This window comes from Cavia porcellus, unplaced genomic scaffold, assembly GCF_034190915.1.
Source record: "Cavia porcellus strain 051 isolate PalLab524CR breed Dunkin Hartley unplaced genomic scaffold, mCavPor4.1 scaffold_1, whole genome shotgun sequence".
NCBI lineage: Eukaryota > Metazoa > Chordata > Mammalia > Rodentia > Caviidae > Cavia > Cavia porcellus.
Genome location: NW_026947484.1, coordinates 75,427,253 through 75,445,944, shown reverse-complemented (window position 1 = coordinate 75,445,944; position 18,692 = coordinate 75,427,253). Strand labels below are relative to the sequence as shown.

The 18,692-nt window shown below is 47.7% G+C and overlaps 1 protein-coding gene across 3 annotated transcripts in view; it reads left to right on the top strand.

The window, feature by feature from the left end:
• The first annotated feature begins 2,989 nt into the window (after positions 1 to 2,989).
• Positions 2,990 to 18,692, top strand: part of Fxn (frataxin) — a 43,728-nt gene continuing 28,025 nt past the window's right edge. Inside the window, exons 1-3 of one of the 3 annotated variants that reach the window (XM_063250186.1) lie at positions 2,990 to 3,202; positions 7,339 to 7,436; positions 9,983 to 10,103. In XM_063250186.1, coding sequence (XP_063106256.1) covers positions 3,035 to 3,202; positions 7,339 to 7,436; positions 9,983 to 10,103 — 387 coding nt within the window. In that variant the 5' untranslated portion in view covers positions 2,990 to 3,034. Of the gene's footprint in view, positions 3,203 to 3,242; positions 4,032 to 7,338; positions 7,437 to 9,982; positions 10,104 to 18,692 lie in introns of those variants that run through there. The other 2 variants (XM_003472275.5, XM_063250182.1) reach the window with 2 other exon arrangements.

Below are 18,692 nucleotides of genomic sequence, written 5' to 3'. Positions count from 1 at the left end.
GAAATTTGGATTCTAGTGCTGTAATAAGTCTCCTGGGGTTCACTGATGGTTCTCAGCCCTTATTATAGAAGATTGCCCTCAGGAAACGTCAGGAAGAGCACCCCAGCCAATCTCTCTCCTCATCACCCCAAATAGAGGCAGTGAGATTGCTCCTCCAGAGCTGCAGGGCCCCTCCTTGAAGGAAGTTAACCTTCCAGGCTTGGACTCACTGAAGTCCACAGCAGAGCAGAAACAGGGAGAATTTGGAGACCTGGGATTGTGTTATGTCTGGGGGACCAGAATGGCTCTCATCTGAAGGTGTCTGGAAGCTCTTCTGTCCATCTCCATCAGGTATTGTGCTCTGTTCCCAAAGCTGGCATCTGTGGCTTGAATGACTTTGTCCCCTCCAGAACTTCATGTTGAAACTTGAATCCCCAGTGTGACCACAGATTTGGAAAAAGTGGCTTTTGGAGAGGTGCTCAGGTCCTGAGGGCACCACCCTTCCTGCTCAAAGGGCCGTTGGAAGTGGGTTTGTCTCTATCTGTCTTTCTGCCATGGGAGAATCAACACCATGCTCTGCCCAAGGATTTATAAGTTCCATCTTAGAAGCGGAGACAAGGCCACCAGACCCTCACCAGACAGAGAATCTGTCATTACCTTGATCTTAGTCTTATAGCCTTAAGAAATGTAAGAAACAAATTTCTGCTCTTTATAAATTACCCAGGCTCAAATGTTATGTTATAGCACCATAAAATGGACCAGGTCTTTGGCTCGCTGCCCCAGCCCCTCAGTGACAACACATGCTCCAAAGGTGGGCACATGATCCCAACTGAACCTGTCAGAGCCTGCCCTGGGCCAAGCTTTGGGAGCTAGAGAGACCTCATCTGAAGCTGTAGGAAGGGGTACTCGGCTGGAATGAGGAGCCCTGGCTTTCACCTCCACTTTACTTGTGGGCAATCCCTGAAACTCCAGGGGCCTCCGTTTGCTATTTGAAAAGTAAATGCAGACCAAAAAGGATTATATTTGTATTTGTCGAAATCTCACCTATGAAGATAGACTTTCCTTAGACCCAAGAAGAATAGTTTTATTCTATAGCAAGAGAGATAGCAGTGAGAGGAATAAATAGAAAGGGTGATGCTCAAGTTACTGGGCAGGACCACTTTGTGCTTCAAGACGTTTCTTACCGAGATGGCAAAGGTGGGGAAAATGTTGGGTCTGGGAGTCATAAGATTTCAAAAACCCATTCTTAGGGTCCTTAAAGATTTGAGACACCAGTAGAATACAGATGAATTTCACCCTGGGGAAGTCAACTCTGAAAACTTTTATTGGTCAGTATCAACTTATTCTACACCATTCTTGGGCAGAGAGCCCTAAGATGAGGATGTTGGTACGAAAAGGCAGGGACCCAGCAAGGAACCTCATTCATTCTTTCATTTGTTCACTGTGTCTCTTACGTGCCCAGATATTACACAAATAAGGCAGCCAGCACTTCTACTGCAGGCTATAGAGACACACAAGGAGATGCGTAAAACATGCAGTGCAGACGTGGAAGTCTGGTTTCATGGAAGGTTGTGGAGGTGACATCTGGATTCTGAGTTGAGTTCTAGAAGGAAGAGTTCAGCACTTTCCCACTCACCTACTTCCTTCCCCATAGAAAGTATGCAAAAATGTGCAGTGAATGCTAATTGTGTCCCTTTGCAACATATAAGAAATTTTCTTTCAAAATCTATTAAACAAGAGAAAACTTGTTAACCATATGTAGATGGATGGAAACCAAATCCCTCTCACTCTGTACAAAAATCAACCCAAGACAGATTAAAAACCTAAATGTTACATTTGAAACTGCTAAAAAAAAAAAAAAAAAAAAAAAAAAAAAAAACCAGGGGAAATGCTTCAAAATGTAGACACAGCCTGCTGGGTGTGGTGGCTCAAGCCTGTAATTCCAACACTCAAGAGGCTGAGGCAGGAGGTTGAAGAGTTTGAAAACAGCCTAGGCAACATAGACCGTGTCTCTAAAAACAAAACAAACAAAATTTAAATGCCAAGAGGAAGGGATAGGGGCAGAGAAACCCTTATACATTGTTGATCAGGATATAAATTAGCCCAGCCACTATAGAGAATGGAAATCAATATGAACTTTCCTCAAAAAACTTAAAACTAGAACTACCATGTGATTCAGCTCTACCACACCTCGTTACTCATCAGAAGGAATTAAAGGCAGCATAGTCATGGGAAATCTGCCTACCCACGTTTATCGCAGTGCGATTCACAATAGTTAAGCTATGGAAATCGTCTATCAAAGCATGAATGGATGAAGAAAATGTGTATATACACAATGGAGCCTACAAGAGCAAAATCACGTCATTTGCAGGAAAACTGGTGCAACTGGATATCATCATGCAAACGTTGTAAACCAGACTCACAAAGAGGAGATATGATCAAAGTAAGTTATATAAATGGATGAAAGTATCAGAATGAAACCCGTTCTTCTGTATCATCAATCTGCAATAATAAAAAATAAAATGTATCGCACACTACCTAGGATTTATTATGCACTTAACAGGGGCCAGTCCCTACTGAAAACATTTTACAAGGATGGGCTCCTTTTATTACCACAATGGCCCTATGAAGGAGAAACTTACGAACTCTGCTTCACAGACAAGGAAGAGCAGTTAACTCTGCCACTGCTCACACTGTTAGCAAGTGGGCAGAATCCGGCTTTAAAGCAGGCAGTTGGTCTCCTGGCAGCACACACTAACGGAAGTGACCCCGTTTGGGTGGCCAGCAGCATCAAGGCCTGCACTAGACGGCGCCCGCAGAATTCTGCACCGCCAGATGTGAGCTCCGCGCTCTGCACAAATCAGGTTCTATGTTTTTGCTAAAGGCACAACTAGTGCAATGCTAGCAAGATCTTCCTGAGCTCTCCCTTTGGCTGTTTCCTCTCCAAAAAGGAGCCCAGCGCAGGAGCCCAGCCGGGGCGCCTGCGGCCCGTGGCCAGCAGGTGTCGCCCCAGCCTCCCCGTGGGGAGGGCGGAGCGACTGCTGACCGGTACAGCATGTGGACGCTCGGGCGCCGCGCAGCCGCCGGCCTACTGCCCCGGACGACGTCGCCGAGCCCGGCCCAGGCCCGCGCAGGGGTCCCGAGCCCGGTGATGCTCGCGTGGCCCTGCAGGAGCCTGCGCCCGTGCGTCCAGACCGCAGCGGCCTGCACACCGCACCGCGCCGTGAGTATCGCGCCCGGCCGCACGCCGGCGGGGGAGGTGCCGCGCACGCGCATGCGCACTGGCTGCGGCTGAGCCCGGCTGCTGGGGCCTCGCGGTCCCGGCCTCCGGTGCCGCGCTCGCCTTTGCGGTGACTTCCGCGCCCTAAAGAGGAGGCGGGCGGCTCGTCCTGCAGCGCGGCTGCCGCGGGCGGCTGGGGCAGAGGCAGGGAGGCGGACGGGAGGGTTTCGAGGGTTCTGTGGCGGCTCCACGGTTGTCGTTTGCCTTTGTGCGATGCATGTTATTCAGTGTTAATATAATGTAACATGCACACCTATGTCATATATGTGTACGCTACACACAATGTTTTCAAGCCTGTGTTTTATGAACGAAATCGTTTGAGCAGGTGAAAGCGTCAGGGCTTCAGGGTAGCTGGAGTCCAGCTTTTGGAAAATGGCCAACCTTTCCAAATTCTGGGAGGCTGAGACAGGATTGAGGGTTTGAAACCAACCTGAGCAACTTAACAATACTGTGTCTCACAATACTGTGTGTGTGTGTGTGTGTGTGTGTGTGTGTGTGTGTGTGTTCATGCAAAGTCCCTGGATTCAGTCTTCAGTGCCACACAAAATAAATAAATAGGCTGTGGATATAGCTCAGTGATAGTGATATAGGAAAAATACGTAACTCCCTGTTAGGTGTGATATGCTGAGTTCATGATTTCACAGCATCGAAGAAGGAATGAAGTCATGAATGAAGGAGAAAATTAGGAGTTTTACTAGAAATGAGGGGAAGAATAATAGTTTCTGGATTTCCTGGAGGTGTCCGGAGTGGGTTGCCCCCACGGCTGTCAAAGGTAAGTTATAGAGCGAAGTCACAGCGTGAGTGCAGTGAGTCAGACTGCAGTCAGCTGTAGGATTACAAGCAATTAGCTGTCTACCTCATAGTAATCGAAGGACAGCCGTTGCAGCACAGGTATGTGGAAAGAACAAAGGCATTGGGGCTGGGGATTTAGCTCAGCGGCATAAGTGCCTGCCTTGCAAGCAGGCAGTCGTGAGTTCGATCCCTGGTACCAATAAAAAAGAAAAAGACAAAAAAAAAAAAAGAACAAAGGCATTTTTGGAAGTCAAGGGGCGTATGTGTCCAGATGTTCAGGTCACCCACCTAGAGTCTGAGGCTGGCTGGGAGCACTGGGCCCGGTGGTGCTCATTCTGGTATCATCTTAAGCTGCTGTTTACCTGCAGGGAGACAGGCAGACTTGGCATCTCCATCCTGAGGCCACCTCTTCAGATTCACTTCCTGCTACAATTCTGCAGTGTTTATTTTCTGTGGTATCTTCCTTAGGGCACAATGCCTCCCTGACTGTGAATTAACTTCTACCTAACTCAGCTCCCTGTAATAGTAGAGTGCTCCTGGGTTTTATTCCCAGCACAGAGAAACAAAAAGTCAGTTGAATAAAGACTTTCGGGGCTGGGTATTTAGCTCAGCGGCATAAACGCCTGCCTTGCAAGCAGGCAGTCGTGAATTCAATCCCCGGTACAGAGATAAAAAGGAAAAAGACAAAAAAAACCAGACTTTCCATTCACTGGCTGGAGGCATGGTCAGTGGTGGAGCACTTGTCTAGTGTGCCAGGCTCTGATTTTGTTCCCCAGCAGTTGCACAAACAAAACAAAACAAAACAAGACTTCTGGTTCTGGCTGTGACGGAGTAGTTTGCATTTGACCAACTCTTCCACTGAAGAGCATCCTTCAAGCCACAGAAGATGTAAAAAGAAAGTAGTGTTTTAAAGTGATGGAAAGGTTTCAGATTTTGGGCCTGCTCCGATTCCTGGCATGTCCTCCTTCCCTGGTGGCACAGACTGGAGCTGGAGCCAGAGGCTTGGAGTCAGTCCCCACCCTGCATTTTGTACCATTTTTGTGACTTTGGGGCGGTCGCCTCCAGGGCTTCACTTCCTCCCTTCCTTATCTGTGTGGCTCAGACACACACTCTGTCCCTCCTTATTCCCAGGCTCTGTACTTGTGGAGGTGCTTGCTCTCCGAAGTTTATCTGATACCCCAGACATGCTCCTGGCTCACACCCCAGCCGCGTTCAAAGCCCCTGGGAGCGGTTTCCCACTAGCAGTCAAGCAGCGTGTCCTCTGTCTCTGCCTGTTTCAGCTCACAGTGTGATTAAGTGGCCTTATGCTGCTTACTGCAGATACCACAAGCGGGAGCGTACTTGCCCAGAATGCAGGACACCCTGGGTTCAGTCCCACCGTAGGAAGGATGACAGGGAGGGAAAGAAGGAAAGAAAGCAAGAGTGTGGTCGCTCAAGTTACAGTCCCAGCACCCAGGAGGTCAAAACAGGAGGATTGCAAGCCTAGTAAGAGCCTGTGTTAAAAAATCTAAAAAGGGCTGGGCATGTAGCTCAATCCCCTAGTACCATAAAAACTAGTTAATTAATTAAATCGGCCCAAGCCTAATCCTAAAGAAAGTGCAAGGAGACCAATTACATATTTTACAGAGAAGATTCTTGTGGCAGATACCCCTTGCTCAGGCATGAGCAAAGTGCTGCTGTCCCAAATTCATTGTTAGTGAATCAGCAATAAATAAAATAAGGTGTCCTTAGATAGGAAGCAAGGCTCCGGCTCCGTGTCATTCTGTTGGTGAAAATGTTTTGCCCAGGGCTCTGTTGGAGTCTAACCTGCGAGCCCCTAGGAATGATTCGCTAAGTGGGTGTCTAGCAACTTTATAGGACACGGTTGTCCTGAATGACAGCGGTATTGACACTGCCCTCCCATGACTGCCATGAAGCTGCATGTGTGTGCAGATTGAGGGTCATGCCTGACAGATGGACTGAGAGTGGACACTGGCTGTCATACTTCCGAGCTTCCGTCTCCCCTCGGTGACCTGCACTCAGCTCCTCTGTGCACCTTCATTCAGTTCAGTGACCTCTGCCGCCTCCTGCCAGCACCTAGGCACTGCAGGCTGAAGAGCCGCAGTGATGACTGCTCTGCCGTGGCAACCAGAGTGCCCTTTGCAGGCCATAGCCCCCTGGCACGTACCTCTTCATGGACACCCTTGCCTCGACACACCGCTTTCTGCAAGCTCTGGCACTCAGGCATACGCGCCCACTCCCCGGTAGCTGGTCAGTGGGTTCCGCACAGCACGGCCGGTGGGGATCAGTGCGGCCCGTCAGCAGTTAGTGATGCCGAGAACCCGCAGGCCCCACTCTGCCTGCAGATGTTGGCGGTCCCAGCCCTCATCCGGTCTTCCGTAGACTTGTGTCTCTTGCTGTTTTTTGTGTTTTTCTTCCTCATGTCCCAGACGGGTTGGGATGCTCTCCTGCCTCCCACAAAACCCCAGCTTCCTGAGTAGCCTGTGACAGCAGCGATGACCAATTAGACCCCCTGCCACAATGGAAGTGGCCCCTGTGCTGCTAGCCACATGTGTCTAGGGACACTCGAAAGATGGCCAGCACTGCTGAAGAACTTTTATCTTACTTTGGTCTCAATAAATTTAAATTTAAGTAGCTATATGTGGCGCATGGCTATCCTGTTGGATAGTGCTTAGGGAGAGACCAGAGAGCTCATATAATGTATCACAGAGAGGTAAAAAAGAACAGAAGCTTCTAGCCAGGCCTCATGGTACACACCTGTAATCCCAGCCCTTTCAGAGGATGAGACAGGAAACGTGAAAGTATGAGCCCAGCCTGGGCAACTTAGCAAGACCTGGTAGCAAAGTAAAAAATTAATTTTAAAAATGAGCTGGAGGTGTAGCTCAGTGTGAAAGGCCTGGATTCAACTGCTAGCATTAACAAGGGGAAAGAAAAAAAGATTCCTGAAAAACTAACATTGGCTAACCTGTGCACAGCCCTAGGTTTATTCCCCAGCACACACACATAAAAAGTCCCATGATAATTTTTTCACAGTACTAGAGATTGAGCCTTAGGGCCTTTGCATAGACCTATATGCTCAATTTTTTTACTTTTTACATTTTTTTTTAAACTGAGCTTGAACTTGCGACTCCTCTGCCTCAGCTTCACAGCTCTGATTATAGGCATGCTCCACCATGTCCAGCTAATATGGCCACTCTTTAATGTAGATGGTGATATCTAAACCTTATACGATTAGATCATAATTAACTGAAAAATGGTAACATAACATTCTTCGCTTTGGCTTTTAGAGTCTGACCCTCTACTACCTCCGCCAGATCCTAAATGGTAAAAAGCAGAGTGTCCATTTGATGCATTTGAGAAACTCAGGAACTTTGGGCAACACCGGGTAAGATTAAAACGCCTTTCACCCCTAAAAGACCCCTCCTCTTGTGCTTTCCTCTCTCTGTCTCACTTATGGATCCTGTTTCCCTCTGAGACCAACCCCTGTCAGCATGTTTCCAGATCCCTAAGGATCCTTCGCATCCTCTAATGCCGTAGCAAGGTTATATGGCTGCCGCACGACTCCTGTAACCCGTCCCCAGCTGCTGGACTTTTTGGTTGGCTCCAGAATGTTATTTGAATTCTTTAGTGCCCTAGTCAAGGTAGGCCATACCACGGAGTAGATGGACCCAAGAGTGTGGTGGCTGAAGCTCATGATGGTTTATGTCACCCTCCGTGCAGATTGTGCCCAGTATGAAGCTCACAGTGCATGGGCAGCTCAGCCCTGCTCTGTGCAAGGAGCTGGGAACCCACTTCCGTCTCCTGTGTCAGTGCCTGTGTGTGTCCGGCCCTGTGGAGGTCAGCTCACCCTGCCCACATTTTGGAAGTAGCACTTGTCCCTCAGCCACACTCCAGAGAGAACTTGAATTTGTGGCCTAGTGCACTGCAGGGAATGCTGGAGTGTCCTCTCGTGAGTGTCCTGTAGGAACGACAGGAAGCCAGGAAGGTGTCCTGCCCTACTGCAGTCTGCCCGCTGCCAACTGAGGCATACAGGAGCCTCCTTCCTACCAGAGACGTACCCAGCAGTGGGGAGCCAAGCAAAGGCCCATTTGGTCACTGAGGCCACCTCAGAGTCCCAGGTTTCATGGTGACATGCATTCCTCTCTCTCAGGTCTGGAGTGGCCTCCCACACTGACATGGAGGGTGGGGGGTGCAGGGTAACTGCTTTAATAACTCCTATTCAGAGAAGAGTGGCTGTGATAGGTGGCCTACTGGGCTACCTGGGGACAACCTCAGCCTGTCCTCCCAAGTGCTGGCTTAGCCTCTAGGCAGCTTCTCCTTGTCTGTTACCCTCCTGGCTTGCAGGGAAGCAGATAGTGGGACATCTTCCCAGCCCACTTCTTGCTGGCAGCAGTCTGGGCTTCCAAAGGCTGTTTAAGGCTCTCACAGGTTAACCTCAGCTATCCTGCTTCTTTAATAATAGGATTTTCCTCAAAGCCTGGTGGTCTTCTGATCTGTTTACTGCCAGCGTATCCTGGGTGTCAGGGACCACATCTAGATGTCTTCCCGGGTGGAAGTCCTTAGCCACTGTATTTCTTGGATGCCCCACACCCGAGACTGGGGACCAGCAATGCCCTGGAGTTGGTCTTTGCAGAGAAGCTTGGGTCCCTTTTCTGGCTTAGTGGAAGGTCTTTGTATTGAAGGCCTTAATCTCCTCTGACTTTTCCATCAACAGGCAGCTATTGATCAGAACATGCTCGGTTTCACTCATCCTTGTAAACCTGCCATGTGTCCCCTTCTCACTGTTCTATCACATCTGCTGAAAGCAGCAGGGAGCCACCTAACAGGCAGGGACATCCTAACTCATCAGCCGCATGCTCCTTAGCTGCACCCTGGGCCCTGCAATTATCACAGATACCAGGTGACAGCAGGCAGTGTGGCTCACACACAGCGCCTGGGAGCCCAGAAAGCTCCCCATCCTGTGTTCATGAGGCCGGAGCCCTGGGCTGCACATTTGGGTGTGTGCTTTGATGGCCACACCCTGAGGTACTGTGACAATAAGTAAAGCCCTTGTGGGATGCCCCGAGTCCAGCTGCCTTCCCTGGAAGTCCCTTGGGGGCCTCTGTGATGACCTCTTTGTCCTGCTGTGGGTCACTGCAGGGTGCACCTGCCTTGTTCTCGGCTCTGGACTTGATTCCTGGGTCGGGTGTATCACTCTTGTGTTCTCAGAGTCCTCAAGACACAGCAGCCAGCCTCTCTGGCTCTCTTTGACGTGCCCATTGCACTCCATCAGGCGGACCCCTCCCTCCAGAGCCTGCCCCTACTGTCCACTTGCAGTAGGGGACAGGTGGGGTGGAGAAGGGGCCAATGGCAAGAGTTACGTCTTGGACTTGCTCTCTGACAGCCACTGGTGCTTTACTTTCGCCCCTCAGAAACTCATGCAATGGAGCTGTGTGACGTCTACCTCATGACCTACAGATGCGTCCTCATGGGCACAAAAAGCTCTTAGCTCGAGTATAAAATGAAATGCATGAAAAGACACATATGCTAATATGGGGCTACTTATAAACATGAAGTGAAAAGTGCCCAGATGCTTTCTTTATGCATTTAAAAGAGCATAAAACTCTAGAACGGTACAGAAGACTATGTAGATGCCTCTGGCTATGGGGACTGTTTGGAAGAGAGGCTTATATCTCTCTGTAACTCAGTTCTTACAGTTTACGTTATTAGTCTATGCATAGTAGCTATTTCTCATCAATGTAAAAATTAGACTTAAAAAAATACACGAAGGGCCAAGTATTTAGCTCAGCGGCCTAAGTGCTTGCTTGGCAAGCGCAAGGTTGTGAGTTCAGTCCCCAGTACCAAACAAAAAAAAAGTACATGAACTTTCCCGTAATGAAACGGAATGGTTTACTAATCGTGTTTGTGATAGCTATGTTTCCCCCTCTACAGGACTCTGGATGAGACTGCCTATGAAAGACTAGCAGAGGAGACCCTGGACTCCTTGGCAGAGTTTTTTGAAGACCTTGCAGACAAGCCCTACACGTTGGAAGACTATGATGTCTCCTTTGGGGTACTTCATGGCTTATTTTAATTATTCTGTTCCTTCCTTAGGCTTGTAGTTTACTGCATTAAGGAGTGCCCCTCCAAGTCAGGTATGGTGGTGCAGGCCTATAATCTGAGCTACTCTAGGGGCCAAGGCAGGAGATCCCAGCCTGTGCAATTTAGCAAGACCCCACCTCAAGGTAAAAAGAGCTGAGGATATAGCTCAGTGGTAGAGCAACTTTGTGGTTCAGTCCCTAGTACCACAAGGCCTGGCATGGTGGCACATGCCTGTAACCCCAGCATTTGGGAGGCTGAGGCAAAAAGATCACCATGAGTTCAAGACCAGCCTGGGCTACATGGTGAGTTCAAGGCCACCCTGAACTACACAGCGAGACCCTATGTCAAAAAAAAAAAAAAAAAAAAAAAAAAAAAAAAAGAATAAACAGCCTATACCTACAGTCCCAGCACTCTGGAAAGCTCACACAGGAGGATCAAAAGTTCAAGCCCAGTCTGGCCAATCTAGCAAGACTCTGTCTCAAAAGATCCTGGGCTCAATTTCCAGTACAGCCATGAATGCTCCTCCAGCTGAGTTAAGCTTCAGCAGCATAGAGTTATGAGTGGGACCACAAGACTAGGGGCCAAGTTTTACAATCCAGTCTCCCAGTAACCCTGGGCTAATCACTGGACTTCTATTTCTGACTGAAAATATAGTTTCCCAGGGACTGGGTGTAGCTCAGTGGTAGAGCACTTGTCCAGTCCCAGCACTGGGAAGAAAAGGTCTCTGAACTGCACCAGTATCATGGAGGAAAATCGGGAGGGCCCTGGGCATGCACTTGTGTAGCAGGTTGCTGCAGGGCATGCTGAACAAGACCATCAGTTCTTCAGCAGAAGTAAGGTAATTGCCCAAGAGTTACTTGGTTTGCACAGACATGGACTCCACTTCTGGACCATTGTGATGTGGAGGGGTTGATTCCCATGAAGCATATTTTTGAAAAATTAACCAAGTACTGTAATGTACATCCCAGGGTCCTACCCCTAGAGATTTTGACTTCATGGGTCAGAGGTGTGCACAGGGCAGAGGCCATGGTCTTCCCAGGTGATTCTAATCTGCAGCTGGCATAAGGATGTCAGAGTTGGATGAGAGGTGACCTCCAGGTCCCAAACCAAGGAAGTGGTGCGCTTCGCGTAAGTGGCCCCCAGATGGCAGACTTGAGCAAGTGTCTGCTTGTGGATTTGTTGCTTAGGCCTCAGGGCAGCTCTTCTTTTGCAGGTGGGAGATTTTCCCTCCTCCTATATCCCAGACAGGGGTTAATCCTCTTGACAGAAATTGACACCAAAAATTGTCATGAAGTGTGGATTTTGGATGAAGTCGTGGGATTATGTAGGTCCATCAGCTGACAGATCAAAGTGGCAGAAATGGTATAGGGTGTTTGCTTGAGGGCCGCTACATAGAAATTGGATTCCGTAGGACGGAGTGAGCGGGAAAGTCTTGGAGAAGGTGTCAGGCCCGGTTGTAGGGAAACGGGTGGGAAAAAGTAGTAGTATGTGGGTGAGAACAGACTAAATGCCTCTACATGAATTCACTGGTTGCTGTCAGCAATAGAAAATGCAGCAGTGTCCAGCCAGGGAATGTCCAGCACTTGGGAGGCTGAGTCAAGAGGATCGGCATGAGTTTGAGGCCAGCCTGGGATACATAGTGAGTTCAAGGCCTTCCTGCACTGCATAGCAAGATCCTGCCTCAAAACATAAAATTATTTTTCTTTAACTTAAAAAGTGATTAGTAAGAGAGGCCAGGAGGTCCAAACCGCTTGGGGACCCTTCCCAATTAGATTTTCTATCTGACTACCCATGCAGTGATGGGAGGCAGGGAGTTTTAGGCCTCCTTTGCCCTGTATCCCTGCGAGGGGCTATAACCACTACAGGGACCCCAATTCTCAGGCTAAACTCTGCTGTGGTCCACAAACATTGATCAGCAAGCCACAAATGCCTGTTCTTCTAGCATTAGTGAAGCCCCAGCTGGCCCAGGTGGTTTACGTGAATGTTTCATTGGAACCGAATCAGCCAAGTATGTTCTAGCAAGTGGATCTGGTTTACCTTGTTAAATTAGTTTGAAGCAGGTGGCAAACGGGTCAGGGTGTCTCCAGGAAGAGTTTTAGGGTGCTGGGCTTTCTAGATTCCATTATTTCTTCTGTAAAGAAAGAGGTGTCTATATTTCTCTTTCTATTTCTCGTTATATCACTACTCACTAGGGAAAAAGTATTCCTAACAAATTCCTTATGATTAGCAAATTCTCCAGTGTGGATTTACAAAGCAAAAGATATTTAGTGGTTGCCTCCACAGTTTGAACTAGTAATAGGCACATAAAACGCTAACTATCCTGTGCTAAATTGCTGGTTAGAGTTCTGCAGGTGCTTATATTTCCAATATAAGATAAATCAAAAGGCGTGCTGCAGACTGAACACCTGTAACACTGTGATGTGGGCTGTCGCAGGGTAACCTTCTCCTGCCGTCAGGGTCTGCCTCCTTACGAAGCCCTGCTCTGCTCCAGGGAGGCAGACACCCTTCCTTCCTCTGTCATCCAGCTGAGAACGAGCAAGTGTTGTTCCTGTGTGTTTGCACACGTGCTCCCTGGCCATAGGGACACTGTCCCTTCCTTGCCATCCTTAGAGAAATGCAGAAGTGTGGCCCACAGACATATCCAAAACATGCTTTCATTGACACCCATAAGCATTTATAGATCTTCTCGTGACTTCTTACGGGCCAAGTAGATAGACAGGAGCAATAACTGTGACAAGCCCAAGCACCAAGCACTGTTCTTCAGTGCCCTCGAGCAGCGTGTTAGCTGCCTATCATCAGATCTGGTGGGCCTCAGATAGTGGGTGAGCTGATACCTGGGTCCAGGCCTCACCCCCTGCTGGTTATTAGAAGGGACACCCACAGAGCTAAAAGCACTTCCATTTACCAGGCAATCACTGAGTCTGCTGGACTTGACCCAGCAAATGTGACCATGAACTGTTACCATCGCCATGATAGTTGAACAGTTACCTCCAATCTGTCTTCAACTTTTTTGTTTTGAGCAGAGCCCTGACCTGTTACATGTCTTAACGGGGACTGGCTTGTTGCTATGTTGTCACTAAATTGCTTCAGAGTGCAGATCTAATGTTTTGGGGATCAAGGCCATGAGAAGAATCTGATGGCTGTTCTGGGCTCTCACCCAAGAAACACTTCCACCCTCAGCTGTGAGCACAGTTTCACCTCCAGAGCAGGACTGTGGCCCTCAAGCCTGCCTTTGGACCCCGGGTTCAGGATCCTTGCTTAGAGACCAGACTTCACTGGATAAGAGAACAAATATATGGCTTAGCATCCTGGAGTGGAATTTTCTGAGAGTCGTTACCTGAGTTATCTGGTTTCCGTGGGTGGCATTAATCCCTATTTCTCCTGGTTCCTGTTGGGATTACTCAGAACAGCACAGGCTGGAGGTGCAGCTTGGTGGTAGAGAATACGCTTAGCAAGCATTCAGTCCCAGCATCAAAGAACAGAGCACCAAAAGTGCTTCATAGTCATTAGCCTTACTCCTTAGGGGAAGTCACATACATATGAAACCTCCTGACTTGTGTCTTTCCACAAGTGAGCTAGTGACAACAGTAATTGCAATTTTTGCATTTATAGTGCTGACACTAATTAGCTGGAGTCGGTAAGCCTCAACTGTGAGGCCAAGGTCTACGCTGACTGGGCCCAGGGTCTGTTTGTCTGTTGAGACCCGTTTCTCAGCAACCGCTCAATATTTTGCCCGTCTGCTGGCTGGCCTGCACTTTAGTGCTCCAATTCTCCTAAAACAGAATCAGATTGCCTGAAAAAGAATAATGATGATGAATAAAAAGCCCTCTTCATGTGATGTACTTGTAGACAGTTCCAAAAGCATCCATGTGTCCCAGTGAGCCAGTTCGGTCACTGGTTCTTTGGTCTGGAATAGCTTCCAGCCCCATGGGAAGAGAAGCAGATGGCTTGCTGTGAACAAGCCATGTGGAAGCTAAGGGCTGTGACTCCTACCTTGCCTACCCTGGCCCTTCGTTTTGGCAGGCAGTAGTATCACAGTGCCCGACCAGCACCTGCTCCATCACCTTTGAATGCCCTGTGTTCACTCAGAAATGTCCTTTCATGTCCTGCTCACATTTTGCTGCAAGTGTGGAGTTCTGGACACCAAGTACGCTAATGGAAGACCCTGCCCTTGTTCCCTGGTGTTAAAGCGGCGAGGTTAGGGGTGGGCTCCAGCTGATTACAGGGAGCACAGCGCTAAGGTGGGACCTACAGCCTCCCTGAGACACCTGAGCAGGACAGGAGGACCACGGCTTGTGGGGGGAGCTGCGTGAATGCCAGTTGGAGCAGTTCCAGAGCTGTGGATTCAAAGAACTCACATTGGTGTTTGTTGGTTTGTTTGTTTGTGGTGCTATGGACAGGCCTGGGCCTACACGTGCTCTTCCGCTGGCCACACGCTCGGCCCTCTCGTTTGTCTTATTAACATGATCTTCGTGAAAGAGTGGGCTGTGCCTTTTTTTCCTTCCCCCTTGATGGATATTGAGCCCGGAGTCTTTGTAGGGAGCCACCTCCCCAGCCCTTTTTTTTACCTATTTTGAGGCAAATTCTCACTGTGTCATTTGAACTTGAGATCTTCCTGTCTTAACTTCTCAGAATACTGGGATTACAGTCCTGTGTCACCTTCTCCAGCTGAAAAAAAAAATTGTTTTAAATAAGCCTATATACAGTATGCTCCTCACCCTTTAAAAATCACATTTAGTTGGGTTGGCATGGTGGTGGCACATACCTGTAATCCCAGCACTCTGGGAGGCTGAAGCAGGAAGATTACAGGTTTGAGCTAGACCTTGCAATTTAGCTAGACCCTGTCTCAAAAAAATTAGAAGAACTGGGAATATAGTTCAGTGTAGAGCACAACTGGGTCCCATTCCCATTACCACAAGAAAAGTAATCTAAATCATAGAAAGTAGGCAGGTTGTGATAGTTTCCAAGGGCTGGGAGAAGGAGAATTAGTATGTAATGGGCATAGAGGTTCAATGATGCAAGATAGAAAGGCTGTAGAGACACGTTGCACAGCAATGTAACTGAACTTGGCCTCACTGAACTGTGCACTTTAAATGGTTAATACAGAGGACTGGGGTGCAGCTCTTGCCCAGCATGCATCAGGCCTACAGTTTCATCCCAGCCACGCCCCCCACAAAATAATAATAATCTAATATTGTCACCCATCTCCATCATGAGTCTGTGGGTTGTGTCACTAGTGTTATGTGGGGACCACCAAGACAGCCTCCCCAGAAAGAAGACCATCTGCCTCCTTTGCCCTCCTTCCAAGTGTTCTGATACATACAGAGCTGGCTAGGAAAGTGTTCTACCCCCTCAACTGGCTTTAAGCAATGCAAATAGATCTAGTCAGCCAAACGGACAGTCACAACTGGCTATTTACTATGGGGACATCAGTTCCTGTACCCATCAATTCAGTAAAAGATTTCCCACTTAACTGAATCATACAAGTAGGTCTATGAACTGAAACATCCTGGGAAAAATAAATGTCCTTGCTTAAAGGCTTGTCTCTGCCAGGCTCACTTGAGGGCTTTAGGGTAGGAGTTGACTAAATTTTGGGCAAAGACCTGAGCAATCAGGTCACAGGTTCAACCATGCAAATGCTGATAAAACAGAGCGCTACAGGTATCTCCTGATTACAATCCCCATCTATTAAGGTTGGTATCACAAGAAGACCTTCAGAAATTAAACTTATTTTTCCAATAACCATTCCCACAGTTCCTCTGGCAGTGGCCCATAGACTCCAGTGGAAATTAAAACTGGCTTTTCTCTCCCCCAGTAAATGAATGCGGGAAGCCACTGTAAATCTCATCTTACACTCTGCTTGGTCCCTTGTAGGAGGGGTGCATGCTCTCCCCATGCACCCATCCTGCAGGGGCCTTTTGTTTTTCTAGTTTGGACTGGATATAACTGGCCCGACAGCATCCGAATCATCAAGAGTACTGACTGAACAATCTTCTGTTGTTTCTGTGGCCCTGGAAGTTTGGGTCACTGACCCTTTTCCCTGCAAGAGTCTGCCATCTTTATAATATTTAGATTTATAATCTTTTGCTCAATGGCAGCCTTTCATGCAACATGGACTCGAATTAGGTGGTAAACAGGGCCTGGTTTAGTAACAGCCTGTTCAGCCAAAGAAGCTGATACCTTGGGAGGCGTTGGACAGTGCCAATGGTGTGACCCTGTTTGCCACAGTTAAAACATTTAATCATCAAATTTAGTGGCAACGTTTTTGGGATATAGTCCATGCTGTAAGTAAAGAAGCATGATTGGTAGTTCCAATATTTTGGCATGCACAAATGTAAGCAATATTCAGTATGAAGGACAGAGGCTCAGACTGGTGCATGCATACTGTTAGCATTTTCATATGCTAGTTGGTGAACGAGACTATCAGCGCCATGTTGTGAAAAGTTTGCCTATCCACTGCCTCTTGTAATCATGCCATACACTGAGTATGAGATCCTATAGGCCCTTGAGTATTTGGGTAGAAGGTTTGTTGGGTGTGCCATCTTCTGGAATAGAAATCCAAGCACTGTGCAGAAGTTCTTTACGCTTCATGAAAAGAAGCACCAATGCTCATGCTTGGACTTATAAATCAGCATATCAGCCCATACCTGATAACATTTCATTTGTGATAGCTTTAAGATTTTCATCCCTGCTATCTTGATTAACCTGTGCCTGTTCTGATGTTAGTACCCTTGATCATGAATCAAATATGGAGGTAATATGTCGATGATAAACATGTGCCAGTGAGATGGGTTAAATCTCCTGGCACCAATTGAAACCCTTGTATTATATTAATGTGTATTATCTGTAATATGTAAGAACCTTGAAGACCACTGTCCAACACTCTGTCTCAACTCTTTGCATGATTAGAAATTCAAAGCAGCCTGTGATTGCAGTTACAGTTAGAACTATCTAGGTCTGTCTCTGCAGTGACAGGAAAACACGCTGGTTGCGTGCATCTAACCACATCAAGGTATTTTGGCTGTCTTGTGGGAGGGGATGGAAGGGGTCCTCTCTGAGCTGGCTCTTTGGTACAGGGCAGGGAGGAACTATAAGAAGTGGAAGGAGCAGGATGTAGAGAAGAGCGAACTGGGGTGTCACCTTCCAAATTGGGTGTGGACGACAAAGGAGAGGGTGTTGATAACATGGAAACGCGCTGCATTTCCTTTAGAGTATTTCATAAAAGTGAAATCAGCGGATCAGCTGGACTTGTTAAACAAGCTTTGTTTCCTTCTCAGTCCATTCAGAAGCACATCACTGTGGCAACCTGACTCTTTATTATGGTTATGCCAAGCCTCCTTTTTTCCTCAATTACTGTACCCCAAGGCATTTTACCAGGATAATTTGACTCTTTTATTAAGAATATCTGTGACTAATCTGCCTTCTTTGCAGTTATGTTGCAAAGACTAAAGTACTGATTTAACCAGCTTCCAAGTGGCAGTGGTTTCAGGATGAATTTTTTGGTCTTGTCTTGCAGCTTTGTAAAAGCTGTCAGTCATCTATCCCAAACCATCGGATCTAGAGTTCTGGCATTGGAAAAGAAAGGATAAAATTTAGCTATCTGTTGGAGTAACATAACAACTGTTCTAGATGACATGTGAATAGCTACAACTTTTAACAGCATTGTAGTCAGTTGGCTAAACTGTTCCTCTTCTGCAGATAAGAAAAGTGATTGTCCCAGTATTACCCTTGATGAATCCTGCTTGTATCTGAACACTGTGGTTAGGTAAAATACTTTGATTACCTATAAATCATGCAAGGTCCAGTGGATTGCCAGTGGATTGCCAGGCTCCAATTCTGGAGCATGAGACAAGAAGATCAAGAGTTCAGGCCCCATCTTGGGCGCCAAATACAGAAAGCCAGTCCAGACCTCATCAGTCTAGAGGAGCTTATAAATTGTAATCCCAGAGAAAATTTCAAATTTTCCCAGGTAAATTACAATCTATCACTTCCGGTGCAACCCACAACAAAAATAAAGAGACAAAGACATATCAGCAGTTGCAGGGAGCCAAGAGGGTCCTAAATCCAGTCAGATAATGATTAACTGGAACAAAGGCCATGACAAAGGGCCGGACCCAGGTTTTATTAATTTGTGAAGCAGAGAGTGGTTTGGGGCTGAGTGACTGTGAGAATGGTGGGAAGTATGTGAGTACTGTGAGCTGGGCTGGGTAGGAGACAGAAAGACACCTCTGCAATGGGCAGAGAGAGGTAAGCAGGAGTATTGGATTCTGGTAGCAGGTGGCCTCTAAGTTTGGAGGAATCTGCGTAACACAGTTTGAGGAGGTGTCTTGTGCTTTGTGTCAGTTGCTTCACCTCTGCTATCTGACTGACTTTCTTGCCCTGGTACCTCACCACTTCTTTCAGTGTGGCCTAGCTCATGCTTAATGTAGGAAGCAGGTAGTTTCAAGGCTACAGGTCAGCACCTTGACTAGACTCATTGGCATTGGTTTAAAGCCACTTGAGGGGTAGAACATTTTCCTAGCCAGCTCTGTACATGTCAGTACACTTGGAAGTAGGGCAA